We start from the raw sequence: 11,084 nt of genomic DNA, 5'->3' as shown, positions 1-11,084 counted from the left end.
GAGGGTTAAAGACGCAGAAACTCAACCTTGAAATTTCAGCCCCCACTATAGTGATGACTAAAAGTATTGGTTTGGATTGTGACTGTAAGTTTTTCCCATAAAATTGCTATTTCCATTGTGGAAGGTGAAAGCACTTCCCAGTCCAGTAATTCCTCAGCTTTAATAATACTGGGCAAATTAATGCTTTAAAAAATGAAGCATATCTAGTAAGCAAGATTATAAATTAAACATGTTGGTATCTATTCATATGCTACTATCGAGTATTTTTTGAAAACTGAGAGGCAAAGAAGCCACTGCTGCATCACATATGTATTGAAAGGTTTTTGTCCTGAGTGCCAGGAATGTACCAGAGAACAGATGTATTTAACTATAAACTACTGTGATTACCAAACAGCAAAAACTTTCATTTTGTGCAGCTTTTTGGTTTATTTTAATGTAAACTGCTGCTTACTTTATCCTGTCGAAACACATTTTATTTGATCAAAACTGAACCAAATCTTTKACTGTCTCACTGTGTCAGTTAAAAATGCTATCAAATGAAGAGGAAAGCATTATTTTTTCAAATCTGATTTTGGCACCTTTGACAAGATTTTGGTTATATGGCTAGCAGACTTCAGCATCAAATCATCCTGTCGTGTGTCACTGTAAACCAGAAAGTATTTCTCTTCCAGAAAACAGTCATTCAAGTGACTGGGATCAACGTGATTTTTTACTTTGTGGGTTCAAAGGCATTGCATTCCTGGAGGTGTAAAGGCACACAAGGTGCATCCCTTCCTGTTGCATGAACGGGACATTTGTGTTTCCTACTTGAGACCATGTTGCGCCTGGGTCCCTTGGGTTAGTGCAGTTGTTTTCAGCTCTACCTTTCAATGGCAAAAGAGAGAGAAGCCCGCCCATTCAGAACTGCARTCCCCTGGGTGTGTCCTGAGCACACCCATGCCCCCGTGCTCAGGGCTCACAGAGGGGCTGTTGAACTTGCTGGCGTCCTGCTGCAGCACTACGGGCAGGGGAGCTCCCACTCGAGAAGCAATGYGGCTAGCTCAGCTTAAAATTCTGTGAAGTTCTCCATACCACAACCTGTTCTGGCAGTTCTGCACCCTGTGTTTAAGCCACGTGTCTGACATGAGATGCCATTTGGGACACAGTGTGCTGCCACGGCTGCCGCAATGTGTGTGATCATTCACAGCCCTGTCCCTGTGTCACTGAGACCCAGCACAGCTGATGGATTATTTTCTTCACCCTCCTTTCATGGCACTGACCTGTACTTCCCTGCACCTTCTGTGGTCCRGGCTGTGCCAGTACTGCAGCTGGAGGTCAGTGCTGCTGCAGAGGTCCAGCRCTGCAGTTCATCATGGGACCTGACAGGGCTTTAATGGAAGGTTTTTCTCAACTTATACTGAGCCTTTCTGAAGCCTTGTGTGTGTTCACAACAGCCTGTATGCTGCAAAACAGAGCTGTGAAACTGCATTTCTCTTGTGCCCCCGGGGTAGGAGTTCCTGCTCGGCACATGTTGGGAGCCCACTGAAGCAGGGCCCGTGACGGTGTCACTGCCTGCCCTGTAAAACAACTGCTTACACAGAGACACAAACATTGCCCATGGTGACACCCTGGCTGACAAGGTGTGTAAGAATGCTGCTGTCACGTGCAGGCAGAGAACAGGAAGATGTGCATTAGATGGCTGGTGAACAGGAAGGGATTTATTCTGACCCATTTGAGCAAGTGAGTTGCTTCAGAAGGTGCTGGAAATCCACTACATTTTCTGGAAGATTCCACTCCATCACCATTTTGATGMTGCAGGTGCTGCAGACAGGTGAGCTCCACTCGGGAGGGATCTCACTAATCCTCTGGCTGCTGCAAATCCTCAGGCTGGTATTTAGCAGTGATCAAACAGCATCTCTGCTCTTCCCACCACCAAGCCAGTGCAGCAAACTGACCCCAGCCCAAGATGTTCCACATGATCACCACAGCTTTGGTCTTTCTGGTGTGTTGTTCTGCTCAATGATCGCATACAGCTTAACAGCATCACTTGTCTGAAAAATCAAAACAGGCTTTAAATAGCTTATGTTACATTTTGAAAGCACAAGCTTTGAAAATCTAAAGCTTCTGTCAGTTTCAGCAATACCCTGAAAAAGGAGAAGTAAATGAGTATAAACAGAAGTTTATTTCATTTGAATAGAGCGTGAATCATAGCACTTTTTAAAAACTTTTATTGAYGTTTTCTTTCTTTTCTCAGATACACATCATTATTGTCAATTACTGCTCCCATCACTTTCTCCTACCCTTGCTCCTCCATTCTTACCAACACCACCATGGAAGGATGGAGTGGAAACTTGTTCCTCGAAACAAAAAATGAAATGAGTTGCAACTCCTGATTTCAAAGGAGACAAGGAATGGCAGTGCCAGGCAGAGCTCTCTGTGAAGCTTTGCTTTCACTGAATCCATGAATAGTTTGTGTTGAAAGCAGCTTAAACACCACCTCATTTAATGCCCTGTTACAGGCAGGGACACATTCCACTGTCCCAGGTTGCTCTAAGTCCTACCYGACCTGGCCTTGGACACTTCCAGGGATGGGGCAACCACAGCTTCTCTCGGCCACCTGTGCCAGAGCCTCACCACTCACAGAGAGATGAATTTCTTCCCAATATCCCATCTAACCCTGCCCTCTTCCAGCTTGAAGCCATCACYCCTTGCCCAGTTACTCCAGATCCATGTCCAAAGTCTCTCTCCAGCTCTCTTGGCRCCCCCCTAAACCCTGGAAGGGGCTCGAAGGTCTCCTTGGAGCTTTCTCTTTTCCAGGCTGAGCACCCCCAGGTCTCCCTGCCTCTCTCCATAGCAGAGGATCTCCAGCCTTGAGATGGGGCTAATTAAACTAAAACTCAAGGCAGAAATTAAGTACTTGATAGTGATGAACCGTCAGGCATCCAGATAGATAAATGATGTTGAACATGTCCCAGCAGCTATAGAAAAACAATAAAAACAAGTAAATTGAGGTAATAAAACAATTGACACCAGACATAACAGAATGTGACATCTTCATATCAAGGACACTTGGTCAAATAATCAAGACAAGGCCAGATTATGAGGAACAAAATAAGGCCRAATCATCAAACTGGGTAAAGTGTAATGCTGGCAGGGGAAATTGTGAAYGCCAACTCATGGCCACCAACCCAAGAAATCTACTGACTTAGCCGATGGGGTGAAGGGTCTGGAGCACCAGTCCGATGAGGAGCAGAGAGATCTGGGGGCCTCATGCGGGAGAAAAGGAGGCTCAGAACCTTTTGGGTCTGCACAAYTCCCTGACAGGAGGGTGCAGCAATGTGGGGTTAGGCTCTGCTCCTAGGAAATAAGGGGACAGGATAGGAGCACAYAGTCTTAAGCTGCACCAGCAGAGGTTTGGGTTGGACATCAGGGGGGATTTCTTTACAGAAAGCATGATTAGACAGTGGAAGGGGCTGCCCAGGTTGGTGATGGAGTCACCGTCCCTGGAAGTCTTTAAGGAAAGACCATGGCACCATGACAAAGTGGTGTGCAGTCACAGGCTGGACTTGATCTCAGAGATCTTTTCCTATTACACCAAGGGGAGATGTCATTGTTGCATTCAATTTTGTGAGGAAGAGAAGGGACAGATACTTTTCTGTGCTCTGTGGTGCCCAGTGACAGGACCCAAGGGGACCTGAAATTGTGTCAGGACCGTTTTAGGCTGGATATTAGGAAAAGTTTTTTCCCCCAGAAGATGTTTGTGCACTGGAACAGGCTCCCCAGGGCAGTGGTCACAGCACCAACCTGACAGAGCTCAAGCTGCACATTTGTACAACGCTCACAGTCACAGGGTGAAATTGCTGGGGTATCCTGTGTAGGGCCAGCAGCTGTGACCMCTGCCCTGGGGTGGGCGCTGCTGTCAAAGGGCTCTCTCGCTCCTCATATTCCAATTTGCCCCCGTGTTCAGTTTGCTTCTTCTGTTCATGTCACGATCAATTACAGCATCGCAGAACGTTCTGAGTTGGAAGGGACCCACAAGGTACGTCGAGTCCAGCTGAGAGGGCCCTTTGACAGCAGCGCCCGSACCCTGAGCCCGGCTCCTGCAGCCTCAGCCGCCCTCTGCCCCCCTCAAACGCCCTTTGCCCCCCTCACACGCCCTTTCCCCGCCCCAGCCGCCCCTTGCCCGCCCCTTCTCGCCCCGCCTTTCCCCGTGCCTTTAATTCTCTTGGCGGCTGTGGGTCCGCACTCAGCACACACCATGGAGGAGGCGCTGAAGCGGGCCCTGGGCACGGCGGTGCTGCGGCCGACCGGGCACTCGGGCGGCGGCTGCATCAGCCAGGGCCGGAGCTACGACACGGACCGCGGCCGTGTCTTCGTGAAGAGCAACTCCGAGGGGGAGGTGTGGCGGGGTGGGGATCGGGGTTGCCGGGGCTGGARCAGCATCCCTGCGTTGTGCCAGTCCYGGTGTGGCAGCAGGAGCAGGGCAGTGACCGTCCCCTTGTGCTGGGCGCTGCTGCGGCCGCACCTTGAATCCTGGGGGCATTTTGGGGCTGCTCGCGACAAGAAAGWCTTTGGGGAGCTGGAGGATGTCAAGAGAAGGGAACGGAGCTTAGGAAGGGTATGGAGCCCCAGGAGCAGCTGAGGGAGCTGGGAAAGGGGCTCAGTCTGGACAAAAGGAGGCTCAGGGGGGACCATCTGGCTCTGCACAACTYCCTGACAGGAGATGGAGCCAGATGAGGGGTCAGGCTCTGCTCCCAAGCAACATGTGAGATGAAGCAGCGTCAGGTTGTGTCAGGGGACATTTAGATGGGATGTTGGGGAAAATTTCTTTAGACAAAGGKTGGTCAGGCACTGGCACGGAGTGCCCYGGACAGTGCTGGGTTAGTGGCTGGAGTCAGAGATCTTAGATGGCTTTTCCAGCCTTAACAACTCTATGGTTCTATTATCCTGTGGCTGAAAATAGAGTTGTGTTTGAAGCTTGACTCTATTACTTGGTCTGGAAAGTCATGATGTCTGTGAATGTCAGCACCATTCTYCTAGTCTCCCAGCTGATGGTGTATATTGTCCATAGCTTCCTAAACATTTGCTGTATTAATAGAATATTGCACGCATTTTGCGTGTATGCAGTTTGCAGTCCTTCAATTGTAAACAGAGTTTCTAAGTTCTAGAGAATGTTAGAACCTAAGCTGCTTTTACTCGGTTGTCTTACAAAGTGAAATCTCTGCAACTGGAAAATTATCATCAAGTCTGATGGTGCAGTTCTGTCTGTATCTTGTGTATCAATAAATGTTTGCTCCAAAACTTTTATTTAACTTTTTAGCTGTGACTGATGCTTATAGAGACTAATKATTTYCTTTAATATCTGGCAGGCCAGAAGAATGTTTCTGGGAGAAATGGAAAGTTTGGAAGCCATCCTGAAAACACAGACAGTAAGAGTGCCTAAACCCATCAAAGTTGTAGAACTGCCTGGGGACAATGCTGTGCTAGTGATGGAACATTTGGAAATGAAGAACTTGAACAGGTAAAACTGTTATCATTGCCCCCTTTAACCAGAAATTTTGGTTATTGTGACAATGAAATCACTTGTGTTCGTAGGAGAAATGTGTTAAAATTTTTCTTGAGCAAGCCCAGGGTCATACAGGAAGTTACACAGCAGAGAACTGTATAAAACACTTCATAATGCCTCACCTGGCAAATTGAAAATAGATCAAGAAGTTAGTCTGGGTTTTGGTTAGTTTTGGGTAGGCTTGTTTAAGTAATTTGTGGTTTTTACAAAAAGGTTCCTTTTTACAGTAAGGAAAATAAACAACCTGATCACCTGCTCTATGTACTTGCTACTGATGTAAGAATCAGTGCTTTAGTGCTTGCCCTGAGTATGCAGAGGCACTTTTCTAGATGAATTCATCTTTATTTCARTATTTTGCAACTCATAACCTTCATTTTGATAGTTTCAAACTTTTGATGCATCTCTCTGATTAGCACTTCATGTGATGAATCCAACTGTCTTGATTCCACTGGGAAAGTGATCATGACCAATTCCTTATTGGAATTCAGAATTTAAAAGTCTTGTCCTTCATCCTGCTCATTGCAGGTTTTCTGATTCATGAAGAGCCCTCAGGGAGTCCCAAAAGAAAGGGCAGAAACCTTGCTGGCTTGGCTCCCAAATGGAACCTTTGGGCTGCAAATTTCAGGGGGTAGCTGGGCAATCTGTATTAATAGGAACAAAATGAAGAAGTAACTTTGCCTTAAATGACAGTGCTTTTAGAACAGAGAAGGTTGAGAGTGGTCAAAGAAAGGAAAAGGAACATGCATGGGAGGCATGCTTGTAATTACAGGACCTTTCTGAACTGTTTGAGGATAAGCTTTTATTAAAAGTAGATGATAAACTAGGCCTATCTGAGTCCCTTCTAGGCATTTKAGAGAAGAGCAGAGACAGTGATAGAAAGAAGCAGATCAGCCTTGTTTGGTTCTATTTTCCTAAGATAGTTTGCCAGAGGGGAAAAATAAAAGGCAAAACAAGTTCCACATTATGTGCRTGCTTTCTTATACATATCTTACTGAAAGTGCTTATAGAAGTGATATCACACAGAAATTAAAATTGATAGTTTTTCTGTTAGCAAATTTATTATTTCACTTTCAATAGTGGTGTCAGAAACACCAAGTAAATACATTTTGTCTATATTAATGTGCAGTCTTGATAGGAAGATGAAGTGTTTATAACTGGAATACTTTGGGAAGTTATTTCATTAGAAATGGATAACTTCTTGCTTGATAACCTTTTTCAAGTAACTCCTGGAATAGCAAGGTCTGGATTTGTTCATGTGTCAGAGTTGTTAACACTATTTTTATTTCTTAGACATTCAGCACTGCTTGGAACTCAGCTGGCTGATCTTCATCTTCATAACCAGCAACTTAGAGAGAAGATAAAGAAAGAAGGGAGCATAGTTGGTAAAGTACACAGTTGTTTGCAAATTTATAATAATAATAATAATAATAATAATAATAATAATAATAATAATATACAAAACAGTTAAAATCGCTTTTGACACTTAAGGACGGTTTCCTCTTCTTCCACTAAAAATAACATGAGAATGGGCTGGCATGAAAGACCCAGGCAGGAGAGTCTTCTTTTTGCTTTTGTTTGCTCTGTTTGGATCTCTGTGAGCAAAATATGTATTCAGTTTGGGAGCATGAACCACAGATTCTACCAGGACTTAGTATCAGAGGACATAYAGTACCTCAAAATACAAAAATAAGAGTACAGATAGCTGCTTTACAGCACAAATAGCTGCTTTACACTGACCCTTAAATTTTTAAAACAGCAGCAACCATAGTAACAAAAAGAACATTTAAGTACAATTTTGTTTTATTCTCAGTAGAAGCAGCATTGTACCCATGCACTGTTTTTAAGGCTCATTTGCATTGTGAATGCTCATTGTTTTCTCATTTTTGTTGAATTTTTGTCTTTGGTTTGAAAGGTAAAGGACAAGGGCAAATGGAAGTCCAGTTCGTGGATCGGTTTGGCTTTCATACAGTKACCTGCTGTGGTTACCTTCCACAGGTAGGTTTTACTTCATCAGACTGATAGAATTTTAAGGTTATCTCATTTTCCCTTGGGTGACCCAAAGGGTCMAAATTATCATAATGTAAATAAATAAATTTCTTTGGAGCCATGAAAAGAAATGGACATTATTTAGCCTACTAAGGAAAGTAGTGCTTTGGACAGCACTTAYAGATGCATTGGACACTGATGGCTCTTCAATTTCTTGGATTTTAATCACTGAGATAAAATTTTGGTTCCCATAATTTAAGGTTTTAAGATAACATTAAATTAAATGGTAGCATTTACTGTCCTGGATGGTACCAGCACAAAGGCTGTGTAATCTTCAAAAGATTTATTTGAAAAAGAAGAAAATCTACCTTTTGTGTGGTATATAACTAACATCTGCAGCCCTGTGCCTTCAGGTGAACAACTGGCGCAGTGACTGGGTGAGTTTCTTTGCCAGACAAAGGATCCAGCCCCAGATGGACCTGATTGAAAGGAGCTCAGGAGACAGGGAAGCAAGAGAACTTTGGGCACAGCTTCAGGTAGGAGCAATTCCCTCAGTTCTCATTGTAACGACAGCTGGGTGTCAGTTATCTAGATTTTATTTTCTTAAAACTAAGTTCCTGTTTGTTGGTTTGCTCCAGGTTCTGTTGGTAAGAGATTACACATTTTAGAGATTAGAATACCCTTTATTCTAAGGTATAATGGCTTTTGCCACATCACCCTATGATAGCATTCCAGAGTGAATTCCAAAGTGCCAGATAGCACTTTGCTATACTGTTTGGGAAATCTAATAGATGGAGTTYGTATTTGTCATTGCCTGTAACACTTTCACGATGAGAAGTGTGCATAAGCAGTACTATTCTGCACATTGTTAATTTACTTTTTTTTTAAGTGACTGCAGTATTGGCTTTTTGGGTACTTCCTTAAGGTTACTGAGAGGTGCTTGAGCCTTCTAATGATGACCTGGTGGTGTCTGTTGTTATTAAACYTGATCAATGTTGCAGCACCAAATGCAGTTTTACATTTTTTACTRACTGCCTGAAAGAGATGTGCATAACTGTTTTGCTGCTGGCTTTAATGAGGAACAGGAATCCTCTGGATTTGTTCAGCATCTCTCTTGACCAGGTTCTCTGCTGTTTCAAGTTACAGGTTCATTTAACTGACTTTTTAAAAGTATGCAGATAAACCTCTACACTTTAAGGTGAACGATGGTAGTAATTTACATGTTTTGCTTTTCCCCCCTGCAGCTGAAGATACCCAGTTTTTTCAGTGGTATAGAAATCGTTCCTTCTCTCCTGCATGGGGATCTTTGGGGAGGAAATGTAGCTGAGGATGATTCTGGTCCGGTTATCTTCGATCCAGCCTCTTTCTACGGACATTCAGAGTACGATCTTGCAATAGCTGGGATGTTTGGTGGCTTTGACAGTGCTTTTTATTCTGCTTATCACAGTAAAATCCCCAGAATCACAGGGTTTGAGAAACGCCTKAAGCTTTATCAGCTGTTTCACTACATGAACCACTGGAACCATTTTGGTTCAGGGTACCGAGGGTCTTCTATAAACATTATGAGAAACCTTGTAAAACAAGTTGGTGCTTAAGCCAAATACTTCCTGTTTGGAAAACCCCAGACTAGCTGGTGCAGCTGCAGGTGTAGTGATTTTAAAAACCCCTTATGAGACCCTTGACCCTCTCGCTCAGCTGAAGACCTTAGAATCAGTAAATCCTATTGAAAACCCAGTGTAGCTTAGTTACCCCTTTTTAGCATAGCTGGGAATAGCTTTATCATGGAAATATCTGCAGAAGGAGCTTATTCATTTGCAGTATGAATAAATATCTTAACATCCAGAAAGTACTTGAGATTATGCAAAGTAATACAAATAAACACTGAAAAGATGCCTACAAGAGTTACTCTTCACATTGTGCTGTGTCTTCCAATCTCTTTCAACTATTCACGCTCAGTTGTGTGCATGAGAGTAATGTTAACAACATGGTTTGAAAGCCTGCAGGAAGATTACTGGAACAACAACTGTGAGAAAGGATTTGGACTTGCTATTCACACAGTCACAGTATGGGCGAGGTTGGGAGGGATCACTGGATATGATCTAATCCAGTGCTTTAAGCAGAGTCCCATAGAGCACATTACTCAGGGTTGTGTCCAGAGGCTTTTAAAKACCTCCAGCTTGTTGCTAATGTATTTCTTTTGGATGGAGACGAATGTCTTATAAAGTGGTGTGAAATTTTGGTGCCTCCTGGCACGCTTGTAAGCTGTTCTGTGCTTTCTGATCAGTGGGCTTTTGTCCACAGCAATTTGAGTTACACCAGAACTCATTCTCTCTTCTTTGTTTGGATTATGCTTTTGTCCAATAGTGTGCATTTTTAGAGAACTTTTGAGTAAGACGCTTAGTGTGTACACATCTTGTAGAGGTGTATTCTCTCACCACTGCCAGCACAAGATGCTTTTGACTCTTTTCACTGCCCATGACACAAGGCCATCTGGTTGTGGTGTAGTCTTCACATACATTTTCTGTAGTTTTAGAGTACAGGTGCCRTAAGATAACGTTTCAGTCCTTGTGGAGAAATTTTATAAAACAAGGAGAAGTGTCCAAGTTGACAGTAGTTCACCAGAAACTGCAGCTCCAGGAGCAGGGACACTGAGGAAGCTTGGGTGSKGCTCTGAGAGAGGCASGAAACAAAGGATGGAGAGGCATGGAATTGTTGTGGTCTTGCTCAGTTTAAAGCAATCYAGCCAACAGAAGCTAAGCCAAGGAAGGGCCTAGCCAGTGACCAAAAGCTGACCTTTGTTTCATTGGCTTGAAAATACATAAAGTTTTTCACACCTGCATACACTCATGAAGTGAAACCTGTGCATGTTTCATGTGTGTGACTAAAGTCACTCAAACTCCATGTAATCATGAAATGACATCAGTTGTAATTTTGTGTTTTCCCCATCCCCAAAGAAAACTATAAATACAACATAGGAGGGGATGGATGTCAGAGGTGACTCCCCTGTGTATCCTGGGAGGGCCAGTGAGCTGTACCCCTCTGCTTCCCCATGGGATGCCTGTCAGGTAATCTTTATTCCAAGGGGATAGAACTGCTTATGCTTTCTGATACCAGTGTATTTATCAACAATAGTTTATGACCCGTTTTCTGTCACAATGATCAGTAAACTACACTGTTTGTGCCCCTGGGATTGAGAACGTACCCACTCTCAATGCTGCACCTTCTATGCATCTGTGGTTGTGAGTGTTCTAATGCACATTTAGAATGCTGCACTGTTTACTCTAAATATAATGTGTGAAGTTCTCCTATGGACTCAGACAAAGAAGGGGAAGATGTAGACACATCTGGGACCAATACATCTGTGGATAACCTGGAAAGTAAGSGGGTCTTCCTTTCCTAAATTTTTACATCACAGTCCCCACTAAGTGCATCCTGTAGCTCTTGTGGTAAGAGACATGAAACCAAAGGAAGTTAACGTGTGACTCACAGCACCTCACCAGTGTCAGAAGTCCTTGATGATAATTCCACAGACTTTGGCTTTACCTGTAAGGTG

At 43.8% G+C, this 11,084-nt stretch overlaps 1 protein-coding gene across 1 annotated transcript; it reads left to right on the top strand.

Moving 5' to 3' along the window:
* Positions 1–4,222: 4,222 nt before the first annotated feature.
* On the top strand, positions 4,223–9,419 carry LOC130580631 (ketosamine-3-kinase-like). Its single transcript, XM_057378252.1, has 6 exons — positions 4,223–4,378; positions 5,349–5,500; positions 6,836–6,927; positions 7,458–7,540; positions 7,945–8,067; positions 8,776–9,419. The coding sequence occupies exons 1-6, from the start codon at positions 4,238–4,240 to the stop codon at positions 9,124–9,126; spliced, it is 942 nt and encodes a 313-aa protein (XP_057234235.1). The 5' UTR covers positions 4,223–4,237; the 3' UTR covers positions 9,127–9,419.
* Positions 9,420–11,084: the final 1,665 nt, after the last annotated feature.

Source organism: Malurus melanocephalus, unplaced genomic scaffold, assembly GCF_030028575.1.
Source record: "Malurus melanocephalus ecotype Western Australia unplaced genomic scaffold, MMel_1.1 scaffold_350, whole genome shotgun sequence".
Classification (NCBI taxonomy): domain Eukaryota; kingdom Metazoa; phylum Chordata; class Aves; order Passeriformes; family Maluridae; genus Malurus; species Malurus melanocephalus.
Note: the sequence above shows the minus strand (reverse complement) of the source record. Positions and strands in the feature narration are given on the sequence as shown.